The sequence below is a fragment of the Muscardinus avellanarius genome (genome assembly GCF_963383645.1).
Source record: "Muscardinus avellanarius genome assembly, chromosome: 7".
NCBI classification, from domain to species: domain Eukaryota; kingdom Metazoa; phylum Chordata; class Mammalia; order Rodentia; family Gliridae; genus Muscardinus; species Muscardinus avellanarius.
Window position 1 is genome coordinate 12498754 of NC_137793.1, and position 27297 is coordinate 12526050.

The 27297-nt window shown below is 46.4% G+C and overlaps 1 protein-coding gene across 1 annotated transcript; it reads left to right on the top strand.

Moving 5' to 3' along the window:
* Positions 1 to 2849: 2849 nt before the first annotated feature.
* On the top strand, positions 2850 to 27231 carry TTC1 (tetratricopeptide repeat domain 1; the record flags this gene model as incomplete). Its single annotated transcript, XM_080699399.1, has 7 exons — positions 2850 to 3176; positions 17543 to 17603; positions 18425 to 18537; positions 22816 to 22852; positions 23872 to 24020; positions 25428 to 25482; positions 27098 to 27231. 7 exons carry the CDS (start codon positions 2850 to 2852, stop codon positions 27229 to 27231), a joined length of 876 nt encoding a protein of 291 aa, XP_080555525.1.
* Between the last annotated feature and the right edge of the window lie 66 nt (positions 27232 to 27297).

The window sequence follows — 27297 nt, forward strand, 5'->3', positions numbered from 1 at the left end:
TGCAGCTACTCCTTGCACTCTCCCATGACAGAGTCTCTATGGAAAATGAACTGTACATTGACTAGCAAATGAGTGTGGAAGGCAAACGACTTAATATTCTCATGAAAACTATTGACCTGACAGTGGACCCTTTGAGCGGCACTTTGAGAAACACTGGAGAGAAAACTATTTTTGGATAATGTTTGTTTCCGGACTCTTTACACATTGCTTGCGAGAGAGTAAAACTTTTTTTTTTTTTCTTTCTTAGACTTTGCCGTAACTCAAGATGGCAGCCTTCTTTCATAGTTTCGTCCGTACAGTGACGTCACGCAACGACCTCGCCGCTCTTTCTTCTGGAGGCCGGAACTACATCTCCCATGATGCTTTGCCAACCAAGCGCCATTGGTCGGCGCCAACGGAAGTGCACCTGACTGAGCGGAAGTAGAGGGTTTCGGAGGCGAGGAAGGTGGAGATCGGAGGAGCTGTGAGGCTGTGAGTTGCGTGGTGGGTCTGGTGACCTGCCGGTGGGTGAGGATCGGGGTTAGGGGATGAGGAGCGCGAAGGTGCAGGGTGGTACTCCGTATCCTGTGACTCCACGGTTTTTTACTTGACCTGTGAGCGAGGAAAAATAAGACATTGCTGTGGAGGCGAAGTCTCCGTATTAATATTTTGTTGTGTTAATTTTTCTCGGAACGAGCTAGGGCGAATCTGAACTGTTGTGATGACACAGGGGTCATTGGCTTGGTGTTGCTGCGAGGGGGAGGGGCGGGACTCCGCACGGGCTGACTCAGCTTCTGAGCAGTGGTTCCTAATAGTCTGCACATTAGAAACGTCTAGAGTATATAGATATTTTTTAATGTTTTGACTGCAGATGGCCTGGCCCAACTCTAGGCCTATAAATCAGAAACTGACCAGAATCTGGACAGCATTATTTTCTAAACCATCCCACGTGTTATTACGCAGCGAAGATTGAGGTTCCCATTCTGGTGCTCCATGGGGATCCTGATTGGAACCACCTTCGCCGGGTCTCTTCTTCCAGTGTTCGCTGTGTGGGCTTTATCACACACATTGCGGTTAATGGTCACGGTTTGGGCAAGAATTCCATTTTTAAATCCACCAGAAGCGTATTCTTGGTCTTGCTGTGGTGTTACTGCTTGGTCATTCACTGATAAGAATTAGGGCCTTCAACTAGGAAGGCAGAGACAAGTTGGAGGCCAACTTGAGCCACACAATGAGAAACTGTCTCAAAATAAAATAAAAGGGTAGGGCAAGAGCTGGGTTTAGCTGAGTGTTAGATTGTTTGTCAGACACGAGGCTCAGGGCATTTATTCTTCTTGCCACTTTTTTTTTTTTTCTTTTTTTTACTGCCCTGAAAAAACGTGGAAAAGTCACATTGCTGACGCTGTCCTCAAACCTTCAGTCTTCTTTTGGGATCGGGGTGTAGTTCAGTGGTAGAGTGCTTGCCTAGCATCCACACGGCTCTGGGTTTGATCCCCAGCACCAGGAAATAAATGAATAGATTGCACTGCTTTAAAAAAAAAAATAATCGGTCTTCTTGTAGGGACTGTGGGCAAACTCCATAGCTTGAGACTTTGAGTTCCATTGCCAGTAATAGAAAAAGAAAAAGAAATGGGTGCTTGTTGATTTTAAGTACTTATGATACCAGATTTCACCAAAAAAGGTGAATCAGAACCGGGCATGGTGGCACACACTTGTCATCCCAGTAATTGGGAGGCTGAAACAGGAAGACCCAGGTTCAAGAACAGCCTCAGCTACTTAGTGAGTCCCTCTGCAACTTAGACCCTGTTTCAAAATAAAAGAATATAAAAATCGGGCTAGGGATGTAGGTTGGAGGTAGAATGCCCCTGGGTTCCATCCCCAGCACCACACACACACACACACACACACACACACACACGCGCGCGCGCGCGCGCACAAAAGGTAAATCAGTTAAAATGATGTTTGACATTGTTTGTGGGTTTATGATGGCTGAGTGTGTGTGTGTGTGGTAATGGGGATTGAACTCAGATGCATTCTATCTGAACTACACCCCCAACCCTATTTTATTTTTTATTTTGAGACAAGGTCTCTAAGTTGCTGAAGGACTCACTTAGTTGCTGAGGCTGCCCTCTAACCTGCTTTCCTCCTGTCTCAGCCTCCCATATACTATATAATAACCTAGTTTTAAAATTTGAATTTCAATGAAAAGAAGTTAGGGTGTGATTGGGGGTTTTTTTTTGTTTGTTTGGTTGGTTTTCGTTTAGGGGTGTGTGTGTGTGTGTGTGTGTGTGTGTGTGTGTGTGTGTGGCAATAGGGATTGAACCCAGGGGCATTCCACCTTCAAGCTACATCCCCAGCCTTTTTTTTATTGTTTTGAAACAGTATCTCACTAGGTTGATGAGAGTCTCACTACTTGCTGAGGCTTTCCTCAAACCTGCTACCCTCCTGTCTCAGCCTCCCAAGTACTGAGATTAGAAGCATGCACCACCATGCCGGGCGTGTTTGGGGTTTTGATGCAAAGGTTTTTTTAGGGGTAAAAGAATATTGTTTTTTTTTTTTAATATAAACACCACTATATAAAAAATGGTTTTTTTAGGCCAGGTGTGGTGGCGCATGCTTGTAATCCCTGAGCTTGGGAGGCTGAGACACGAGGATCACACAGGTTCAAAACCAGCCTCAGCTACTTAGTGAGGCTCTCAGTTACTTAGTGAGACCCTGTTTCCAAATAAAATATAAAATAGGTCTGGGAGTATAGCCTGGAGGTAGAAAGCCCTTGGGTTCCGCCCCTAATGCCACCAAAAATTAAAAATAAATAAAAGATGGTTTTTCTTTTTTAGAGCCTCAGCCTCACCTCCCTCGCTGAATTCAGCATGGGGGAGAAGTCAGAGAACTGTAAGGTCCCAGAGGATCTGTTCAGCGCTTTGAAAGTTACAGATGCCCAAGCAGCAGCGTGTGCCGGTCCCCCAGATCCTGACCCCAAAGCTCAGCATTCCCGGAGCAGGCCGCTGGAGGGTGAGCAGGAGGACCAGGAGGACCAGGGAGAAGAGGAGTGCTTTCATGACTGCAGCGCCTCGTTTGAGGAGGAGGAGCCAGGAGCAGAGAAGGTGGAGAACCAAGCTGGGGACGATGTGGCTTCTGAACTAGAAGAAGAATACCTAATGGAACTGGAAAAAGACATGCCAGAGGAAGAGAAGCAGGTACGTGCCCAGGGATTGTGCACGGTCAGCCTCAGAAACTGCTTTTAAAATGAATAATGGCGGTTGATGCTGTGTAATAGACCACTTCGTGTATGTAAGGTGGAACTTACCCCTCTGTGTCCTTATTGGTTTAGTAGTGATGGATCTGAGGGAAATTGATAGCATAACGGAGCATTGAGTGCGGCTGCTTAGCAAAGAAATTTCCTTTTTTTTCCTGCAAATTGGAGTTCATATATGTATGTGTGTCTACATGAAAGAGACAGACAGAGGGAGATAGAGATAGATAGATTGATACTGGGATTCAACCCAAGGGCATTTTACTTCTGGGCTATACCCCAATCCCTGTTTCATTTTTATTTGGAAATAGTGTCTCACTAGGTTAATGAAAGTCTCACTACCTACTGAGGCTGTCCTTGAACCTGCTATCTTCCTGTCTCAGCCTCCCAAGTATCGGGCAAATTGGACTTCTCTCATACTTCAGGACTCTATATAACATGTTTTCTAATATTTTCTAACGTGTATATACATGTTTTTGCTTTTTTATGATTTTTTTCAACATTTGGCTGCTGAAATTTCTGTAAGGAACTTTTTTTTAAGACTTCAGGATTGTGGTATGTTTCCGTTTATGTTCGTCCCTTGCTAGCAAAACTTGACTGCCTGAATCTCAGTGGTGTTTTGGTTCCAGAGGACTGTGACCGGCTCTCAATGAACATTATTGTGTATGATAGTAGCGGTCGTTTGCTGAACACCTAGATTGTGCCAGTGACACTGTGTGTCTTGGACTTTTTTGGGGGGTTATTGTTGTTGTTTTAGTACTGGGGATTAAACTCAGGGGAATTCTATCTCAGAGCTACACCCCCAACCCTATTTTTTATTCTTTATTTTGAAGCAGGGTCTCACTAAGTTGCTGAGGGCCTCACTAAGTAGATAAAACTGTCCACCTATTTTATTTTGGAAACAGGGCTTCCCTAAATTGCGGAGGCCGGCTGTGAACCTGCGTTCCTCCTGTCTCAGCCTTCTGAGCAGGCATGGGCGCTCATGCCCAGCTGTGGCTTGTGTATTAATCTAATCTCGACGACAGGCCTTTGATGTTTGCTGTCACTGTTCCCCAAGAGGAAGCAAAGCTCAGAGTGGTGAAGTAACCTCCAGCTCACACCTAGAAGACCGCAGAGCCAGTTCTCAGACCCAGACGTGCTTGATTCAGAGTCCAGAGCACAATATACAATTTACTAGCAAACACAAACACCATTTTCTATCAAAGCAGATGCGCTGGCTAAATACAAACCCCCCTGCTTTACCCCAATTTTGTGTGTGTGTCTTTCATACATTAGGTATAATTTATGCTTTTAATACTTTTTTTTTTTTTTTTTTTTTTTTTTTGGTGGTACTGGGGTTCCTGGAAACCCTTCTACCTCCGGGCTACACTCCCAGACCTATTTTATATTTTATTTGGAAACAGGGTCTCTTAAGCCAGCAAGGCTGGCATCGAACCTATGCGATCCTCCTGTCTCCACCTCCCAAGCGCAGGGATTACAAGCGGGTGCCACCACGCCTGACCTTTTAATACTTTTAATACTGTGTGTGTGTGGTGCTAGGGATTGAACCCAGGGGCATTCTACCTCTGAGCTACACCCCCAACCCTATTTTTTATTCTTTATTTTGAAGCAGGGTCTCACTATGTTGCTGAGGGCCTCACTAAGTAGGTAAAGCTGTCCACGAACCCCAAATCCTCCTGTCTCAGCCTCCCAAATGCTGGAACACAAGCCTCAGCAATTTAGTGAGACTGTTTCAAAATAAAAATAAGAGCCGGCCGTGGTGGCGCACGCTTGTAATCCCTGCGCTTGGGAGGCGGAGACAGGAGGATCGCGCAGGTTCGAAGCCAGCCACGCTGGCGTAAGAGACTCTGTTTCAAAAATATAAAATAGGTCTGGGAGTGTAGCCTGGAAGTAGAAGTCTTCCAGGAACCCCAGTACCACCAAAAAAAAAATTTTTTTTAATAAATAAAAGAAAAAATAAGCCAGTTGTGGTTGTCCCACCCTCCGTACCAAAAAAATATGAGCAATGCTGGGCGTGGTGGTGCACACCTATAAACCCAGTACTTGTGAGGCTTAGACAGAGGATCACAGGTTTAGGACCTTGTAATCCCAATACTTGGGAGGCTGAGATAGGAGGATGAAGGTTCAAAGTCAGCCTCAGCTACTTAGTGAGGCCCTCTGTGACTTAGTGAGACTTTTGTGAATTTCTAAATAAAAATAAAAGCTGGGCGTGGTGGCGAACACTTGTAATCCCAGCACTCAGGAGGCTGAGACAGGAGGATCATGGTTCGTGGACAGCCTCAGCTATTTAGTGAGGCTCTCGGCAACCTAGTGAGACCATGTTTCCAAATAAAATATAAAATGGGTCTGGGAGTGTATCCCAGAAGTAGAAAGCCTCTGGGATCCATCTCTAGTACCACAAAAAGAAGAAAGAAAGGGAGAGGGAGGGGGGGGGAGAGAAAGAAAAGAAGGAAGGGTGGGTCTCACTCAGTTGTTGAGGCTGCCTTTGAGCCTTTGAACACCCAGCCTACAAACTTTTTAAAATAACTACTATTGGGTTTAATGAATACTATCAGCAAGTGATCTAATCAAATCCTAGATTTTTTTTTTTTCAGGTACTGGGGATGGAACCCAGGGGCATTATACTTCCAAGCTACATCCCCAGCTCTATTTTTTATTCTTTATTTTGAAACAGGGTCTTACTGAGTTGCGGAGGGCCTAAGTAGTAGCTGAGGCTGTCTGGGGACAGATCCTCATGTCTCCGCCTCCCTAGTACTGGGATTACCAGCCTGCCCCCCCACCCCCAATGCCTGGCTGGGTTGAAGTAGAGACAAACTTCCAGGTTGCTGAGCATGTGGAGGTGCTAGGTACTCAGAGAGGACATGAAGTGTTGCCCCTCTTCTCCCATACCTTGCCATGTGTGTTTCTTTACCCAGCTGTTTATCTGTATCCTTTAGAAAAGTGTTTCTCTGACTTCCGTGAGCCATCCATCAAATAATCAAACCCAAAGAGGAAGAGGTCTGGAACTGTCCAAATAGGTCACAATGAGAACCTGTGTTTGGTAGCTTAGGATACCAGTCTAGCTTAGAGGGCCTTTAAGTTGTGTGATAGACAGCTAGATAGTTAGCGTTGGAATTGAATTATAAGACAACCAGTTGGTGTCCACTAGAAAATTTCTTGGTGTGGAAGAACCCTCAGGTTTGGTGTCAAGTATCATCAGGAAAGGAGGAACACAGGTTTGTGGCCAGCCTCAGCAACTTAGTGAGGCCCTCTTCAGCTTAGTGAGACTGTTTCAAAATAAAAGAATAAAACCAGGTATAGCTCAGAAAGTAGAATCATCCTGGGTTCCATCTCTAGTACCACAAAAAAATAAAAATTAAAAAAAAGATTTATCATTAAGGTATAGTAGGAGAGAAACTTTTTCTCAGTGTTAATTTTTTTGTCATTTATTATACAGTGTCCAGTATAAGTACTAAAAGGAGAACATTGAGGGCTGGGAATGTGGTTCAGTGGTAGGGCGCACTAAGCCGTACCCCTAAGCCAGAGGTTTTTGAATTTGTAAGACAAAAAGCAAATTTACTCATGTTAATGGGCTTGCTTAGCCAGTCATAGTGGCGCATGTTTGTAAATCCCAGTACTTGGGCGGCTGAGACAGGAGGGTCACAGATAAAAGGCCAGCTTCGGTAGCTCAGAGGTAGAATGCCCCAGCTGCAGTCCCCAGCACCACAAAAAAGGAAAGAGGATGGGCTTGCTCCCGGGCACCGGTTGTTTATACTTGGTATTTGTTTACCCATCGTATACGTGCTTAGATCCATAGATCCACGTGAGTAAGAGATCCAGACACCTGTTGCTTAGTAAATGCATACTCAGAGTGCGTGGTGTCTGGGGTGTTAAACATTTTCATTGCGCTCTGAGATTTCCTGTCTTTCCTGTAAGGCTGCTTCCTCTTCAGGGCCAGTTGTACTTTAGTCCACCCCTGCTCCTCGTTTTCCTCAGCGTCGACATCACTGAGTCCTCTGAGCCCATGTTCTGGCCACTCGGATGCTTCGTTTCCATAACGTTACCAGCGCTGTCACTGTGGGCAAGTCCTCGGAGCGCACCTGGTCGCCTCCAGGATGTTTCCAGCAACTTCTTCCACAGTAGACTGTATGTTCCTTTCTGATTTTGTGGTTTCCCTTTTCTTCCCTTTTTTTTTTTTTTTTTTGGTGTGTGTGTGTGTGTGTGTGTGTGTGTGTGTGTGTGGTGCTGGGAATGGAACCCAAGGGTGTTCTTCCTCTGAGCTACACCCCCAGCCTTTTTTTTTTTTTTTTTTTTTTTTTGGTGGTACTGGGGGTGGAACCCAGGGGCTTTCTACCTCCGGGCTATGCTCCCAGACCTATTTTATATTTTATTTGGAAACAGGGTCTCACTAAGTTGCTGAGAGCCTCACTAAGTAGCTGAGGCTGGCTTCGAACCCATGCGATCCTCCTGTCTCAGCCTCCCAAGTGCGGGGATTACAAGCGTGCGCAACACGCCCGGCTTATTTTTTTATTCTTTGTTTTGAAACAGGGTCTCACTGAGTTGCAAAGGGCCTAAGTAGCTGAGGCTGGCCACGAACCGCCATCCTCCAGTCTCAGCCTTCCAAATGCTGGGATTACAAGCATGGGCCACCACGTCCGACTCCAAATTCTAGAATTTAAGAACTGGGCTGAACCATAGATTTCTAATCCTGAATCTCAATGTGGTTGGGTGGAGGGATAGATGCTTGCTCTAAAATATTTGGAAATTAATGGGATATGTTTACATTATTTGTCAGTAGAAGGGTTAAAGTATCATTCAGTGTTTCCTATGTTTGTTAAGGAAGATCACTTTCTGTAGATCAGTGTTCCCAAACTTTATTGTGCCTAATTATCACAGGAAATGTATTTGTGTCTGCAAAGCTCTGATAAGTATCTGATAACACAGACCTGTGAGGTGCTGGCGGAAATCACCTGTGTTACCAGGCATCTCAGATCATTTTGATACAGGAAACCTGTGTCCAGAGTTCTCTGGAAGACAGTGTCCCATAGACGCTGGTGACTAATCTGTCTAACCAGCACACTGAAGAATAGTTTACCAAATAAGTTTTCTTTGACCCATATCTGTGTTCATGTTCTGAAAGCAATTTGTTAGACAGAACTTAAGCAGCACTATAATAGGAAATTGATTTCTATTAAGTTGAGTTTTTGAAAATAGAATTTTAAGAGCTGGGCATAGTGGTACACACTTGTCATTTCAGTACTTAGGAGATTTTTTTTTTGTGGTACTGGGGTTCCTGGAAACCCTTCTACCTCCGGGCTACACTCCCAGACCTATTTTATATTTTTTTATTTGGAAACAGGGTCTCTTAAGCCAGCAAGGCTGGCTCCTAACCAACAGGATCCTCCTGTCTCTGCCTTCCAAGCACGGGGATTACAATCCTGTGCCACCACGCCCGTCAAGTATTTAGGAGATTGAGACAGAAGGATATCAGGTTGAGGCCGGCCTCACCTACTTAGTGAGGCCCTCCACAATTTAGTGAGACCCTGTTTCAAAATAAAGAATAAAGCTAGCTGTGGTGGCGCATGCTTGTAAACCCTGCGTTTGGGAGGCTGAAACAGTATTGTACAGGTTCCAAGCCAGCCTCAGCTACTGAGTGAGGCTCTCAGCAACTTAGTGACACCCTGTTTCCAAATAAAGTATAAAATAGGTCTGGGAGTGTAGCCCAGAGGTGGAAAAGCCCCTAAGTTCCACTCCCAGTACCACAAAAACAATTTAGAAATAAAATAAAGCCGGGCTTGGTGGCGCACACTTGTAATCCCCGTGCTTGGGAGGCAGAGATAGGAGGATCGCACAGGTTCAAAGCCAGCCTCTCTGGCTTAAGAGACCCTGTTTCCAAATAAAAAATATAAAAATGGGTCTGGGAGTGTAGCCCAGAGGTAGAAGGGTTTCCAAGAACCCCAGTACCACCAAATGATTATAATAATAATAATAATAAATAAATAAATATAAAAATAAAGAATAAAAATTAGGTCTAGAGATATAGCTCAGAGGTAGAGTGCCCCTGGGTTCCATCCCTAGTACTGAAAAAAAAAATAGAATTTTATGAAGAAACAAAAAATATTTCTAAGATTAATTTCCCATAGATGCCATTTCTTTTTCTAGAAGGCCAAGACTTCGTGAGTCTGGTTCTCTCTGTAGCTTAGTTTCAAAGATCCTCCTTGTGACCCCTGCAGAGTCTATCAGGATGATTTGTGGAAAGAAAAATTGTGTGTGTGTGTGTGTGTGTGTGTGTGTGTGTGTGTGTGTGTGTGTATAAAGCAAGTGATGTTTGACTTCAAAGATAACAAAACTGAAAGCCTTCGTTTCTTTTTTATGACAAAGAATTCCCTTCAGAACAACTTGCAGGCTGGTGCCCCTGTCCCTTTCAGTGTTTGCATTCAAGTCCAATTCTATCAGCTCGCCTAGATAGGAGCAAAGCAGAACATGTTATTGGTGTGCCTCCATTTCCCAGCATTTGCAAGAGTATGTAGCCTTTGCACAAGTACGTAGCCTTCTTTTACTTCTCCTTTTACCCAGATGTGCTTGGTCTCTGCATACAGTGCTTGACTTAGCCCATTAAGTCCCAAGTACCCAATTCTTCATCGGTAATAATTACTGCAAAGCTTCCATCAGTGGTGTGTTTGTCACTCAGTTTGAGTTCTAGGTGGTACACCTCTGGGAGGATGGACCCGATGGGTGGAGGCCTGTGTCACAGTTACCTCACAGAGCTGCAGGGGGCAGCAGAGAGCTGCTGCTAGGTTTAGAAAACAGAAATTAGCTTGCTGGTGTGAGACTTGGTTTTTCTCCATTGTCTGTTAAGCACACACAGCATGAGCTGTGTAAGAGATCATTTTCAAATGCATTTAATGCAGCGTTTTACTTAATAATGGGAGGAGGGTAGACAGAATACACTCCCAGACTCCAACAGTGCAAAGTTATCTTGTACTCAGTGACCTGGAGTGAAAGGGACGATCTAGCCGGCTCCTGCACTGTGGAGAGGCTGGGGTGGAGGGCTTGTTTGTTGATGGGGAAATAGAAGAGCACTTTCTTACATTTTTGCCAGGTCCCACCAGGATTCAAAATCAGTGGGACTTCTCTAGCTTGGTTTGTATATGTGTAATCGTACATTTTCTGTTAAATAAAATTCACGCTCCTACTAAGAGTCCAGTGGATTAGGCCATGTAAGGTTCTTGCGTTAATGTCTAGCACGCAGCAAGCGCTCTGTCCCCGTTAGCAGCACCCTCTGTGCCGCCGCCTGTGCCCAGGCTCCTGATGGGATGGGTGGGCAGCCTCGGCAGCCGTAGTCTTACCAAGCAGGCATGCCATCCACAGTCACCAGGGCGGTTTAGAGAAGCTACCAGGTGCCTCTGCGGCTGCCGGCTCCTGTGCATCCCTGCCATGGTTCTAACGGCGCAGCTGCAGCCTGGAGGCAGCCCACACTGGGAGCCCTCTGGCCCTGCCCACTCGCTGGCCACTCGGGTTGCTGCTTATGAGTGGCACCCTCACGGGCACGGGCTCCTCCTGCTCCATGAGCCAGCCTCCTCCCGCAGCGAGCCTGGGCGGTGTATCGTTGCCCTCGCTCTCAGAGCTGCCCTGCTGCCTGGCAAAGGCAGCGATGGGACCGTCCCCGCAGGCCCCGCACGCACAGCTCTGTGGTTCTGTCCTGTGCTCCTAGGTTCTCGTGAATAAATGTTATGGGCTTTGCTGTAGCCTGTAGTCAAGTCCCAGGGGACCGAAATGGTTGGTTTTTTAAATTCATACAGTTTTTTAGGGAAGATTTTGGCAATCACCTCACTTTGGCCGCATCTAATTCCTACCTCATATTAAATTTTGAATAGTGTAAATATGTTATGTATTCAAAGAATAAATAAGGAGAAGTGAAGCTTTTAAATTACAAGCCGGAGTTGGGCATGGTGGCACGCGCTTGTAATCCCAGCATTTGGGAGACTGAGAAAGGAGGATCGTGGATCGCGGCCAGCCTCAGCTACTACTTAGTGAGGCTCTTTGTAACTCAGTGAGACCCTGCTTTATAATAAAGAATAAAAAATAGGGCTGGGGGTGTAGCTCAGAGTTAGAATGCCCCTGGGTTCCATTCCCGGTGCCACAAAAAAAAAAAGAAAAGAATAAAATTACAAGCCGGGCAGGGTGGCGCACGCTTGTAATCCCAGTACTTGGGAGGCTGAGACAGGAAGTTTGCGGGCTCCTGGTTAGCCTCAGCCACTTAATGAGGCCCTCTACAACTTAGTGTGACTCTGTTTCAAAAGAAAGAATATAAAATAGGCCTGGGAGTGTAGTTCAAATGTTGAATATCCCTGAGTTTAATCTCCAGTTCTGTAAAAAAAAAAAAAGAGAGAGAAAAAAGTTTTATTACAAACAGAAACAAACTGGCATCACAAATTTATCACATATTAAAGATAATACCAGTAACTTTGGATACAATGCGCCCTTTTATCCTTGCACCCTTTAAGCCAGAAAGAACTGCAAGGGAACCTTGAGGGCATAGTAGTTTCATTGTTGGTAGCAATATCTTTATAGTAATTTTGAAACTCTTGTTTATCTTAAGACAAAACAAGAGTATATAGTATCTTATCTCTTATTTACAATGGTTCAGTGTGTGTGTGTGTGTGTGTGTGTGTGTGTGTGTGTGTGTGTGTCTACACTGCAGCCCTGTTTTTTATTCCTTATTTTTGAAACAGGGTTTCCCTGAGTTGCAGAGGGCCTCACTGAGTAGCTGAGGCTGGGATCCTCCTGTCTCGGCCTCCCGTGTGCTGGGATTACAAGCCTGCACCACCACACGCAGTTACAGTTTTTTCCGTTTACAGCGGTGTGAAAGTGCTGCGCACTCAGGAGAAGCCATGCAGAGTTTTCTGGATTTGCTTTTCCCCTGGGCTAGCAGTGTGCGGTATGACGCTGACTTGCTGCGGGGTGGTGCTGAGCTGCTGTGCCCAGAGAGCCCCAGTCACAGGAAACCACCACACTACGGAGCACAGGGCTAAGCTGCGAAGTTTGGTAGGCTAAGTATATTAAATACTGTGTGTGTGTGTGTGTGTGTGTGTTACTGGGGGTGGAACCCAGAGGCTTTCTACCTCCGGGCTGTACTTCCAGACCTATTTTATATTTTATTTGGAAACGGTCTCACTAAGATGCTGAGAGCCTCACTAAGTAGCCAAGGCTGCCTTCGAACCTGCGCCATCCTCCTGTCTCAGCCTCCCAAGCACTGGGATTATAAGCGTGCGCCACCACGCCCGGCTTTATTAAATACATTTTTGATTAGGAGTTTTTCAGTTCATAATTGCAGGTTGAGGAGCTTCTGTGTTGCTAGTCTAGGAAACAGTTTTCACTGTGCAAGACTATGAGGAAGAACTGTGTTACTGGATTTTACTTTTATGTAATCTTTGGGCTCAGGAGGGTTTCCCCGCCCCCAAGGTATCTTTTCTGAGGTTCCACCAAGAGAGCCTAAAAGCAGCGACATCCTAGTACCTGCACATTAGTACCCAGGTCCTGATTCCCTGGAACCATTCCATGCTAAAAGGATCCAGGATTCCTTGGAGGAGTGGCCAGTGTTGGGTCTACTGCAGGCGTACTACAAAAAAAATCAGCGGAATATTATGACACCTGCAACAAAATCCGCTCTTAGGAGGACAGACCTAGAGATACGGAAATCCTAGAAGTGGATTAGCGGGAGCTTGGGCAGAAAACCACGAGGAATTGATTACCTGGAGTGTGATCTCAGAGGGCCCGTAGGGATGGGGGCGGAAGAAGGCCTTCACGAAAGCCAGGCCGAGGCCGGTCCAGCTTCCTGCAGCTTAGGAAATCATCGGTGCATCCTAACTTCTAGACTTTGCAGGGCTTCAGTTATTTTTATAATTTTTATAAATAACCTGCAAAGCAGAATTAATTCTCAAATTAGAATGCAGTCAAAGAAAGATACTGTACAGAAGGCAGCCCTGGGGCGCAGATAGAGTTTGTGCTCAACTTTGAAAACTAAGGAACGTTGGTTTAGGGATTTGGAGGATTTGGAAGAGTTGTTCTTTGGAAGGGAATTCCAAGGTAGAGATGTAAAAAACAAATGTTACGAGGAGCAAGCATGGGCCAGGCGTGGTGGCGCACACCTCTAATCCTGTAATCCCAGTACTTGGGAGGCTGAAACGGGAGAATCACGGGTTCAAGGCCAGCCTCAGCAACTTAGCAAGACCCTGTTTCAAAATAAAAGATAAAAATAGGGCTGGGGGTATAGCTCAGAGGTAGAACTCCTGTGGGTTCCATCCCCGGTAACACACACACACACACACACACACACACACACACACACACAGAATAAGCATGGTGAGCTTTGAGAGGCAGTAATGGGATGAGACTGCAGAAGGGAGGGTTGTGGCTAGTAACTGGGAATAAGGTTGGCTAGGTGGCGGTAGAAGTGTGATCTCGTATAAAGGGCGAGATTTCGGAGTCTTGGTTTTCTCATCGTAAAGACGCCTCCGCGCTCCCCTCAGATCGTCCTGAAAGAGCAGATGAGCCGATGTGCGTGACAGCGGGTTCTAAGTGACAAAGGGACACTGGCGCAGCCTCTGCTGAACCCTGAAGACCACGCGACGACGATAAGCCCCTTCATGGAGGCATTGTCTCCTTGGATTCTTCCCTGGCAGTTCCTGTGATGATTTACAATGTAGAACAATGTCTCTGCTTCACCCATTTTCCCTGAAGGGGAGGAGTGCTGAATAAAGAGTCTTGTAAAATTTCTTTGGTTCCGATTTTACGGAAATATAATTCCGGAGCAGATGTTTCCCCACGGGGCCTCTCTGGAACACGTCAAAAGGCACGGGGGAGGCGGGCGAGGGGGCTGCCAACCCCATTAGAAGCTTCTGTTCACAGACGAGAACCTAGAAAGATTGGTGCCTCCAAGTGCCGCAGACTTAGCACCACCAGCTAGTGTGTGTGTGAAGAAGGTCCCGGGCACTCAGCGCCGAGACCTAGACACACTGTCTATGAGCTGTCCCTGGGTTTCAGTACACCGCAGCACCACACAGTCTGTTCAGGCAGCAGAATAAACCGCAGTCTTTGTACCAGGATCAAGTCAGGCCCTTGGCACAGCTGCGCGATCGCGCAGCTTTCTCCTCTAAGTGCTGCTTTTAGCTGTTTCCAGGGAGATGTTCAACATGATATTGATAATCGCATTAATCTTCCGTTTACACAGTCCAAGGAGAGGAAGCTGCAGCTCTTTTCCGGTACGTACGCCTCGCTGTGTTGCCGGGTTGGGATTCATGAGTTGCTAAGAGCCTCACCAAAGTTGCTGAGGCTGTCGTCGAACCTACAGCCCTCCTGTGTCAGCCTCCCAAGGACTAGAATTATAGATAGGTGCCACCACTCCTGGCAAGATCCTATTTCAAAATAAAAAATAAAGCCTAATGTGGTGGCACATACCTATAATCCCAGTGCTTGAGAGGCCAAGACAGAAGGATCACAGGTTGGAAAATAACCTTAGTAAGTAGTGAGATTTTCATCAACCTAGTTAGAAACCTGTTTCAAAAAAATAAAAAGCCAACCATGGTGGCGCACGCTTGTAATCCCAGCATTTGGGAGGCTGAGACAGGAGGGTCTTCGTTCAAGGCCAGCCTCAGCTACTTAGTGAGGTCCTCTGCAACTCAGGGAGACCCTGTTTCAAAATAAAAAATAAAAATAGGACTCGGTGTAGCTCGGAGGTAGAATGTCCCTGGATTCCATCCCCAGTACCTCAAAAAATAAGTAAATAAAAATAAAAGGGGGCTGGGGGGGTTAGCTTGGAGGTGGAATGTCACTAGGTTCAATCAATCCCCAGTACCATAAAAATTAATTAATTAGTTAATTTTAAAAAGCCAGACATGGTGGCACATGCCTATAATCCCAGTACTTGGGAGGCTGACAGGAGGATCATAGGTTCACCAGTCTCGGGAACTTAGCAAGACCCTGTTTTAAATATAAAAATAAGAGCCGTGCACACTTGTAATTCCAGCATTTGGGAGGCTGAGACAGGAGGATCGCAGTTCCCAGACAGCCTCAGCTACTTAGGCCCTTTGCCACTCAGTGAGACCCTGTTTCAAAATAAAGAATAAAAAATAGGGCTGAGGGTGTAGCTTGGAGGTAGAATGGCCCTAGGTTCCATCCCCAGTACCTTAAAAGGGCTGGGGTCATAGCTCAGAGGTCGAATACTCCTGGGTCAATCTCTAGTACCCAAATAAAGAAATAAATAAAACAGAGTTGGTGGCATAGCTTGGAAGTAGAATGCCTCTGAGTTTAATCCCAGTACCCTCCCCCACAAAAATTAGATTCAGTTTACACCCATCTTGTAGCTTCTGTACTGAGACTTATCGAGTCCACTGTTTTGTCCAGGGTATAATAATGACTTCTGGGAAACATCCTGACTCGTTCACAGAGCTCCACAGAAATAGTACCTTTGCTTTGTCTCCTAATCTTGAGCACATCTGTTAGTCAGGCTTCTGTGCACGAGATAGCCTGTTAGCTGTATTTCTGACCTTGGAAGTTTTTATTTAATCAGAAGCTTCAAGGAATAAAAAGAGATGTCGGAGGATGTGAGGCTTAAAGTTTTAAAAAGCTTTGCGCGGTAACATGCGCTGCCTTAGTGTTTGATGCATTATTGGCCATCTGTACGGATTTCTTTTGTATGTGTTTGTGTTGCTGGGGATTGAACCCAGGGGTGTTCTACCTCCCAAGTCACAACACCCCTAGCTCCATATTTATTGTTTACCTTGCAACAGGCTCTCACTAAATTGTGGCATGCCTCACTAAGTTGTTGAGGTTGGCCTCGAACCTGCGATCCTCCTGCCTCAGCCTCCTAAGTACTGAGATTACAGGTGTGTGCCACCATAGCTGGCTCATCTGTATGAATTTCTGAGTTGCTAAAAGAGGCAAAGAAAAGCCATGTATATCTGAGTTTCTTCAAATACCATGTGTTGGCCTGCTAACACACTGCTCTGACCCTGCAGAGGTGGCTTGCTCCTTGAATGCACTGTCCAGCATATTCTGTCTTTCCTTCATGGCACAAACCACTGTTATTGTTAAATAAGTAGTCAGTCGCTTATTTTACAGAAGAAAATAATAGAATATACTTATTGACCCCTTATTTGCTGGTGCCTGTGTTGGAAGCTCTTGATACATTATCTCATTCGCCCACCAAACATTGATGTAATGCTATTAAGACTTCATTTTTTACATGAGGAAACCAAGGCCCAGAAAGATTCAGAAACTTGTCGTGCAACCAGGAAGTATGGAGCCAGAATTTGGGTTTATTGGTCTGCAAACTGGGGGAGAGGTTGGTGTTTTGTTTTTGTTTTGTTTTGTTTTGTTTTACTGTACCGGGAATGAAACCCAGGGGCATTCTACCTCTGAGCTACACCCCCAGCCCTATTTTGTATTCTTTATTTTGAAACAGAGTCTCACTGAGTTGCAGAGGGCCTCACTAAGTAACTGAGACTGGCCGCAAACCTGCGATCCTCCTGTCTCAGCCTCCCAACCTCCCGGCTGCAGGTTGTTTTTTATTACTATTATTGTGTTTTGGTGCTGAGGATTGAGCCCAGGGGCAGTCTACCTCCAAACTCCACTCCAGCCCTACTTTTTTTCTATATTCTGAATTAGGTTGCTGAGCCTGGCCTCAAACCTACAATCCCCCTATCTCAGCCTCCCAAGTACTAGGATTATGGGCACATATCAGCATTCCCAGTTTCAGTTATATTTTGTGAGTAAATAGAAATTAATGTTTGAATCGCCAGCCCATGAAAAAGATAAAACCGCAAAAAGCAAAGAACTTGCCAATAAAACCTAGGATTTGTTTTAGACATCAGGTATGTAGTGGGCGGGTAGCCAGATGGTCACATTTTCTTTGTTGTGTGCGCGTTGAGTGTGTGTATGTATGTGTGTGGTGCTGGGGATACAGCCCAGGGGCTTGCTACTTCATCGGGGCTATACCCTATTCCTATTTCATTTTGTTTCTTTGGAAACAGGATCTCACTAAGTTGAAAAAGGCCTTGCTAAGTTGCTGGGGCTCTTCACAATTTAGTGAGACCGTGTTTCAAAATAAGAGAATAAAATAGGTCTGGGGGTGTAGCTCAGAGTAGAATGCCCCTGCGTTCCATCCCAAATACTGCACACATATCCACACAAAGAAAAAACTGGGATAAACTGCCCACGTTCCAAAAGTTAACCTGCTGCCTGTGAAATAGACTTGTATGTAAAGAAAGCTTACTTTTTGGTTCACTTATAATATTGTGAGAAATTGTCAAATTCTCTGATCTCTTTCAGAAAAGAAGAGAGGAGAGCACTAGACTAAAAGAGGAAGGAAATGAACAGTTCAAGAAAGGAGGTAAGATGACTGTTTTAGCACTGCTGTCTGGCTGTAACAAAATGCAAGGGGAGGGGAGGGGAGGGGAGCTTTACCGATAGAAGAGGTTTATTAAGCTCACAGTCTGGGAGGCTGAAAGGCCAAAGAACACAGGGGCTGCTGCGGTATGGGCCTGTGGCCACTGGCAGGAGCCATATGCAAGAGGAAGGAATCACAACTCAGAATAGAAAAGGCTTAAGCTTCTGTAACACTTGTTCTCCTAAGAACTGTGGGGGGGGGGGGGCTGAGGACCTCCGCTAGGCCCCGCCTCTTAAAGGCCCTGCCTCCTAAACCGCCACACCGAAGACCAGGCTCCCAACACGTGAAACTCTGGAGGAACAAGCTACATTCAAGCCATACGGCACCCTTAAGTCGAGAGACATTTTTCCTGTCCTCCTGCATTTCCTACAGTTGCTTAGGAGTAAGTGGGTTTTGTTCTAATAATGTGGGGAAACTGCTTTAGCTAGCAGCAGCCTTTTGCTGCGTCCCCACGTGTGTGGCGCGCCGAGCACTCGGGGGCGTGTTCCTTCCCCTGACAGCGAGGGCTGGGCACTAACCTCAGGTGCAGCAGTCCCTTCACCAGGCACGTGCCTCCTGAGTCTGGCACACACAAGCACTGTTTCTTTAAAGAGAAAAGAGAGGGGGAAATGAATTTTACTGCCCCAGACTTCACAGATGGGACCACTTTTTTATTTGAAGCCTTTGTCCCATGAATGCAAAGTGGTGCGTTCTGAGATCCTGCAGCGTACAGTCGTATCTGTAAGAAAATCACCACCGCTCATCCTTTCCCTTGTCATCCTCAGAGTATACAGAAGCTGAAAGTTCTTACAGTCAAGCCCTTCAGGTGTGCCCAGCCTGCTTCCAGAAAGACAGGTCTGTTCTGTTCTCAAACAGAGCTGCTGCAAGGATGAAACAGGTGGGGATCTTTGACTTTTCCTTTTCAGAAGCCCATGAGCCCCGGGCGTGGTGGCGCACGGCTGTGCTTCCAGTGCTCGGGAGGCTGAGACAGGAGCATGGCAGGCTCGATGACAACCTCTACAACGTACCGAGACCTTCAGCAACCTAGCGAGACCGTCTCAAAGGAAGCGTAGAAAGGGCTGGGGGTGTAGCTCAGAGGTAGAAAGCCCCTAGGTGCATCCTCACTCTCGCACGCACGCACGCACGCACAAGAAGAGGAAGAAGACGCAGCACGTGGTCTCCCAGTGTTCGATAGGGTAGGGTCTCTCCCCAAACCAGCATAGGTGTACAGATGCTGTTTCTCTTTTCCTACTCGTATATTTCTCTGACTGTGTAAAGGGGACAGGGAAGTTAGGAAAATATTTTTGGCAAAAACTTGAGTCGCACTACTGTTGACATTCCTCCCGGAGGAGCTGAGTGAAGACTTTGGTGGCAGGAGGGCTGCCGAAGCTTCCACTGAGCTAGGGCAGGTTGGGTACTGGAGCGAGGAGCCGCGTCGTGCGCACCCAGAATAGCTGCGGCTCCGCTGCCAGGCCTCTGGGATTCCCTCGAGGCGCAGGGAAATGCCGGTGCCACTCTGACCTCAGATTCCTCGGCTCTGGTTTTCTGTTGGAAGATGGACAATGGGAGAAGTGTCCGGTGATTGGGGTGAAAGGTGTCTCTAACGCCAAAGTGCACGACAGAGAAAGTTCAGAAGAATGGAGGCCCAAGTGTGGAGGGAGGGAGAGGAAGTCTTATCCCACCTGGGTACAGGAGTGAGATTAGTTGATGATTTGTCTCGATTTTCCTACTTAGTATAACTAGTAAGGCTAGACTGAAATTATAAAAATTGAAAAAAGCTGGGCGTGGTGGCGCACCGCTGTAATCCCAGTAATTGGGAGACTGACACAGGAGGATTGCAGGTTTGAGGCCAGCTTCAGCAATTTAGCAAGCCCCTGTTCCAAATTTTTAAAAAGTGGGGGGCTGGGGTGTACCAAGGATAGGTTTATTAGCACCGAGTTTGGGGTTTGTTTCGTTCTTTTAAGCGGCACTTTTAATGCTTGACTAAGACTCAAGAGCTTCCAGGATCAGTGCCCTGATGCAATTTAAGAAGCACATTCTGAATTTTTCAAGGAAGTGATGGTTCAACTACTTTAAAATTTTAAGGAGAAGCCGGGTGTGGTGGCGCACGCTTGTAATCCCCGCGCCTGGAAGGCTGAGACAGGAGGATCGCGCAGGTTCGAAGACAGCCTCAGCTGGCTTAAGAGACCCTGTTTCCAAATAAAATATAAAATAGGTCTGGGAATGTAGCCCGGAGTTAGAAGGTCCCTGGGTTCCATCCCCAGTACCACCAAAAAATAAATTTAAGGAGATGTGGGGAAAGAGGAACTCTTTTACACTGTTGGTGGGAGTACAAAGTAGTTCAGCCACTATGGAGATCAGTGTGGAGATTCCTTAGAAAACTGGGAATAGATCCACCATTTGATCCGGCTACACCACTCCTGGGTATCTTTCCAAAGGGGTTGAAATCAGAGAACTACATTAACATAAGCATACCCATGTTCATAGCAGCACAGTTTGTAACAGCCAAAATATGGAACCAACCTAGATCTCCATCAACAGATGAATGGATTGCAAACTTATGGGAAACACACACAATGGAATTCTATTCAGCTATAAAGAAAAAATAATAGCATTTGCAAGAAGATGGAGGGAGCTGGAGAACATTGTGTTAAGTGAGATTAGTCAAGCACAGGAAGAGAAGGGACGTATGTTTTCTCTAATATGTCCAAGCTAGAGAGTAGTGGTAATACCAGAGGGACTCCAGACAATGGAGGGGAAATCTCAGCAAAGCTTGAATGGAAGGATAGGAGAGGAAGAAAGCTGAGGTTGTTCAATGGAGGAGCTACATACGAATATGTGTAATAGCATAGATACAACATGATTAACCTGGACACTCTATTGCGGGGGGGCATGAAGCACAATGTAAATGTACACCACTCTCTATATGTTCCACTTATAAAAAATAAAAATTAAATTAAATAAATAAATAAACCACAAAAAAAATTTTTTTAAGGAGAATTTCAGAAGGCCGGGCATGGTGGTGCACGCTTGTAATCCCAGTACTTAGAAGGCTAAGACAAGAGGATCGCAGAGGTTTGAAGCCAGCCTCAACTACTTAGTGAGGCTCTCAGCAACTTAGTGAGACCTTGTTTCCAAATAGAATATAAAATAGGTCTGGGGGTGTAGCTTGGAGGTAGAAAGCCCCCATCCCTAATACCATCAAACAAAAAAGAAAAATAGAAAACTCTAAGCCAGGGGTGTGGCACACACCTATAATCCCCATACTTGGGAGGCTGAGACAGGATGGTCACAGAGTCGAGACCAGCCTCAGTAGTTCAGCCCTGTTTCGTTATAAAAATGGCTCAGATGTAGCCCAGAGACCCCTCCCCCGAAGAAAAGAATACCAAAAAACTTTTATTTATTTTTGGGGGGGGGTATTGGGGGTGAAACCCAGGGGCTTTTTTTTTTTTTTTTTTTTTTTTACCTCTAAGCTATATTCCCAGACCTATTTTACACTTTATTTGGAAACAGGGTCTCACCAAGTTGCTGAGAGCCTCACTTAATAGCTGAGGCTAGCTTCGAACCTGTGCAATCCTCCTGTCTCTGCCTCCCAAGCGCGGGGTTTACAAGCATGCGCCACCACGCCTGGCTTAAGAACTCACTTCTGAAATATTGTAGGAAACTTCTGATTTGGGAAAAAAGACATTTTCTAGCTGAGGGCATCGTGGAGCGCTCAGTCCAGGCTGCTCTTGTAGATGAGAAGCTGAGCCCTAGAGGCAGGGCGGGAAGCGGCGCGGCTGGTGAAAGCCCAGCGTCCTGGCAGAGTGGGACCTACTTCCCATCGGGACCAGCTGCCCTTCTGCTGGGCCATGATTCTAGATTCAATGAGTTAAACCACATAGATATTTGATTTGGTGAAATATTTACATTTTTATTTGACCAATGGATAATTTAAGGCCCTAGCTGAAACCACATGACAAGCCGTGCCGTGTGTATGCAGATAGACTGCATATTTCTGGAAGACACTGCCCATGTGCGATAGTGAAAGGAGCCGCAGAGAGGGTAAGATTCAGCTCACCTATCAGTCAGCGCTCTGTTCCTTGTCACAAAGGTGTTTCGGTGTCAGCATTCTAACATAACATGTGTTACAAATGTAGAGTAAGTCAGAACAGTCTTTGGGGTGCGGGGGCCGGTGCTGGGATTGAACCCAGGGGCATTCTACCTCTGTGATACACCCCCAGCCCTACTTTATTTTTCATTTGGAAACAGGGTCTCACCAAGTTACTGAGGCCAGCCTCGAACCTGCGATCTTTCTGTCTCAGCTTTCCAAGTATAGGCATGTGTTACCAGGCCTGGCTTCAAAACAGTCTTTAAGGACACTTTACCAAAGAAGATATTTGATCATTTATTACCAAGAGGCTTTCTAGTCAGAGCCACACCCACATTAATTTTATTAATTTTATTTTAATTATTTGTTTATTTATTGCAGTTCTGAGGATGGGACCCAGGGGCATTTGACCTCCAAGCTATACTCCAAGCCCTATTTTTTATTCTTTATTTTTGAAACAGGGTCTCACTAAGTTGGGGAGGGCCTCACTAAGTAGCTGAGGCTGTCTGTGAACTACGATCCTCCCATCTCAGCCTCCTGAATGCTGGGATTACAATCGTGCACCACCATGCCTGGCTCCACATTAATTTTAAATTTTATCTTGAAAGTAACATGTATGTTTTCAGTGATTTCTTTGAAAAATATTCTGTGCTGGGCGTGGTGGCGCACGCTTGTAATCCCAGCATTTGGGAGGCTAAGACAGGAGGATCGCGGGATCGCAGTTCGCGGACAGCCTCAGCTACTTAGTGAGGCCCTTTGCAACTCAGAGAGACCCTGTTTCAAAATAAAGAATAAAAAATAGGGCTGGGGGTGTAGCTCGGAAGTCGAATGCCTCTGGGTTCCATTCCCAGACCGGCAAAAGAAGGAAGGAAGGAAGGAAGGAAGGAAGGAAGGAAGGAAGGATGGATGGATGGATGGATGGATGGATGGATGGATAAGGCTGGAGGTGTAACTCGGAGGTAGAGTGTCCCTGGGTTCCATCCCCAGTACTGCAAAGAATAATATACTGTATCTCCATAACAGTAATGACCAGATCATCAAGTTAAAACTTGAGTGGTGCACAACTATGTTGTTATTTCCTTCCAGGACAAGAAGGAGGTGGCCATCAGTGATTGCAGCAAAGGTACAGCCACGTCTTTCCTCCCGTTACTTACAGAGCTGGCCTCGGCTAGATGCGCGGGCGCCCTCATCAGCGTGCACTGTGCCTACCTCTGGGGCCCTCATCAATGTGCGGCGCGCCTGCCTCTGGGGCCCTGCCTCTGGGGCCCTCGTCCGTGTGCCCTGCGCCTGCCTCTGGGGCCCTCGTCTGTGTGCACTGGGGCCCTCGTCGGTGTACGGTGTACACTGTGCCTGCCTCTGGGCTTTCCTAGAAGCTGCGTGGCTGCGCATGTTCAGCGGCACTATTTAGTGGTCATCTGAGAGCGAGCATGCCTTCAAGTGGATAGGTCAGCCCGTCTTTTCTACGGTAGTAAATATGTGAAGAAAAAAGCTTGGCAGCAGCCCTCTCCTGTGGACCAGAGCTGCCTCCTGTGGTCTCTGCACTGCTCTCCTTTGAGAGTCAAGCTGGCCATCGTCGGTGCCCTCAGGCCTCCGGGCCTGCGTGCCAGGGACGCGGCTCCTGGTGCGCCGGTAGTGTGTGCAGATGACTCTCCTTCCAGACCTGCTTCACATCCTGGCAGCTCTCGGCTCTGTAGATGAGTCAAGCTATTGCTGTGTGGTATCTGAGTTCCTGAAGGTTTTTTCTTCCCACCAGCTTTTGTAGAGCCGCCCCAGACACAGGGTCACTGCTGACTGGGGGTTTTGCTTTTCAAATGTTGCTTGAAAGACCAGTCTTCCTGCCTTTCTAACCAGTTGGGTTGGGTGCGGTGCACATGCAGTCGCTTTTCCTTATTTCTTATTAAACTCATTGACTTTTCTAGCCAAGTGCTGCTTTTTGGTTTTGTTTCTGTTTTGTGGCACTGGCGATTGAGCCCAGGGGCGTTCTACCTCCAGGCTGTCAATCCCCAGTGCCACAAAAGAAACAGAATAACCTTGCCAGCAACTGCCTTTCATACTCTTGGAGGATGATTGGTGGATGAATTTGACATTCAGAATGTATGGCACTTTTTTCTTTGTGATAAAAATGATGTCTCCTCTTCACAGCAATTCAGTTAAACCCCAGCTACATCAGGGCGATACTGAGGAGGGCGGAGTTGTACGAGAAAACAGACAAATTAGATGAAGCCCTGGAGGACTATAAGTCTGTATTAGAAAAAGACCCATCGGTACATCAAGCAAGAGAAGCTTGTATGGTAAAACCTAAATTTTCAAGAAACTTTTTTTTTCTATTTCCGTTTTTGCTACTCAGTGAATTGTGTGTGTTAGTTACTAGGGATTGAATCCAGGGGCATCCTATCTCCAAACTACACCCCCAGGCCTCGTTTTATTTTTGTTTGTTTGTCTAGGCACAGGGTCTCACAGCTACATCCCCAGCCCTATTTTTGTATTCTTTATTTTGAATCATGGTCTCACTAAGTTGCAGGGAGCCTCACTAAGCTGCTGAGGCTGGCTGCGAGCTGCCATACACCTGTCTTGGCCTCCCACGTCCTAGGATTACACGCGTCGTACCTGGACTTTCTTTCTTTCTTTAAAATGACTTTTATTCTTGTCCTTGGCACTGACAGTCGTTTTGCTTTTAAACCTCATGTTTATTTTTATATCAGTAGTAAATTAACTTATGTTATTGATTTCCTTCTCTTTACAAATAACTTTAAATTAGTGCTTTTACTTTTTATTTTATTTATTTATTTTTTTATTTTTATTTTTTGGTGGTACTGGGGTTCCTGGAAGCCTTTCTACCTCCAGGCTACACCCCCAGCCCTATTTTTTATTCTTTATTTTGAAATAGGGCCTCACTGAGTTGCAAAGGGCCTCACTAAGCAGCTGAGGCTGGCTGCGAACCATGATCCTCCTGTCTCAGCCTCCCAAATGTTGGGATTGCAAGCATGAGCCACCACGCCCGGCTTTTGTTCTTTATTTTGAAACAGGTTCTCACTAAGTTGCAGGGGTCCTCGCTGAGTAGCTGAGGCTGGCCGCAAACCTACCGTCCTCCTGTCTCAGCCTCCCGAGTCCTAGGATTGCAAGCGTGCGACACCACGCCCGGCCTGTGCTTTTATTTGTATCATCACTCTGAATTATCTCTAGTTTATGTAGCAACATATACTCTAAATGTGCCACATAGGTAGACGTTTATGTGTTATTACCCTCCAAATAATGGCTATTCAGGTGAGTTTGAAAAACAAGAGCTTTAAGAAATTGAATGGGCCGAGTATGGTGGCACACGCATGTACTCCTATCATTTGGGAGGCTGAGACGGGAGGATCCTGGTTCAAGGCCAGCCTCCGCTACTTAGTGAGGCCCTTTGCAACGCAGTGAGACCCTGTTTCAGTATAAACAATAAAAAATCGGGGGAGGGGGTATAGCCCAGAGGTAGAACGCCCCTGGGTTCCATCCCCAGTGCCTCAAATAAACAGTTAAAAAATACAAATGTTACTGCCCAGAATGCCATCACCTAATTATTGCAGTGTGAGCATCTGACGTTTATACTTTGGGAAATTATTTTTTCCGCATGCATATTTGTTCACCAGACTTAATACAGTCTCAAGTTCAAAATAAGGACCAAAGCGTTCTCACCAACCTTGCTCCTCCTTTGCCCACAGAGATTACCTCGACAGATCGAGGAGCGCAACGAGAGGCTCAAGGAAGAGATGCTGGGTGAGTTCGCGGCCCTGCGCCCTCTTGACCACAGCAGCGGGGAACGAGAGGGGACGGTGGGTTTTTTATTTTCACTATAGAAGAGAACCCAATAGTTAACAGATAACTTTGAGACTTGTGTTTGGCTGTGGGCAGCAATCCAGAGTGCAAATGACTTCATCGCCGCCTTTTAATCTTTTGCTGGGTCTGGGGATGGAACCAGGAGCATTCAACCTCCAAGCTACACCCCCTGCCCTGCTTTTTGTTTTTTGTTGTTGTTGTTGTTGTTGTTGTTGTTTTTGTTTTTGTTCTTTATTTTGAAACAGGGTCTCACTGAGTTGCGGAGGGCCTCAGGAAGTAGCTGAGGCTGTCTGTGAACCGCGATCCTCCGGTCTCAGCCTCCCGAATGCTGGGATTCCAAGCTTGTGCACCACGCCCGGCATATAGCCAGGCTTTCACTTTACGAACAGCAGTGTGATTAGAAGGGTAGTAGCTTTTCCAGAAACCAAATTTTTTTCCCTTGGAGTTTTTCTGGTTTTCAAGAATGCAAACATAAGCCGGATGTGGTGGCGTACACTTGTAATCTCAGTGCTTTCGAGGCTGAGACCAGAAGACCCAGGTTCGCAGCCCGCCTCAGCTACTTACTGAGGCCCTTTGCAACTCAGTGAGAACCTGTTTCAAAGTAAAGAATAAAAAATAGGGCTGAGAGTGTAGCTCAGAAGTAAAATGCCCCTGGGTTCCATCCCGTACCACCAAAAAAAAAAAAAAAAAAAAAAAGAATACAAACATAATTCCGCTCCCTACATGGAACACCACCAACCTCTGTTTTTATTAATAATTTCACAGGAACTATTTAGTTTTTTTTCATTGAGTAAAATCACCTCTTAAGCTTTTAAGCTCATTGGGTAGAGAAAGTACAGCCAATAATGTCATGGTCAAGGGGGTCTTGTGAAGATGGCAAGTGAGAATCCGTTTAGTGTTGGAGAAGATGTGTGAGGGAGCCGGGCGTGGTGGTGCAGGCTTGTCTTCTCAGGACTGGGGAGGCTGAGACTGGAGGATCGCGGTTCGCAGACAGCCTCAGCTACTGAGGCCCTCTGCAACTCAGTGAGATCCCGTTTCAAAATAAAGAATTAAAATAGGGCGGGGGTTGTAGCTCGGAGGTCAAATGCCTCTGGGTTCCGTCCCCAGACCCGCAAAAAGAAAGAGGGAGGGAGGGAGAGAAAGCGAAAGCGGGGCTCTCGGGTTTGAGGCCGGGCTCAGTAGAAGTTTGCTGAGTGGGATTGGAGTCAGTGCGGCTGCTGCAGCTCTGTGCTGGGCACGAGGCATGGCGGGCCTTGCCCTCCCCTCCGCGGTAGCAGCTGCTTCCCAGCCCTCGTCGTGGAACCCAGGCCGTGTCCTTTGCTCGTTGTGCCTGGTGTGGCCAGAGGCCTTGCTGTCAGGGAGCCAGCAGGACCCGCGCCCGAGGGTGCACAGCGTGTTGGCTCACGAGGGTGCGGGCTCAGACGCCTCGGAGGTTTCACAGCACTGACGCAGGCGTTTCTTTATACTGGGCAGTTAGGCAGAAGGCAGGAGTGATCGTGTCTTCCTGCTTCCGCCCATTACCGTATTTACTTCAAGTTTTGCTTTTCCGTTCCAGGTAAACTGAAAGACCTTGGGAACTTGGTTCTCCGGCCTTTTGGGCTCTCCACAGAAAACTTCCAGATCAAACAAGATTCCTCAACCGGCTCCTACTCCATCAATTTTGTTCAAAACCCAAATAATAATAGATAACAACGATAAGGGCTTCCGGAGCCGACTTGGAATTCGTGTGCTGCCTGCTATGCGCAAGGGACAAGG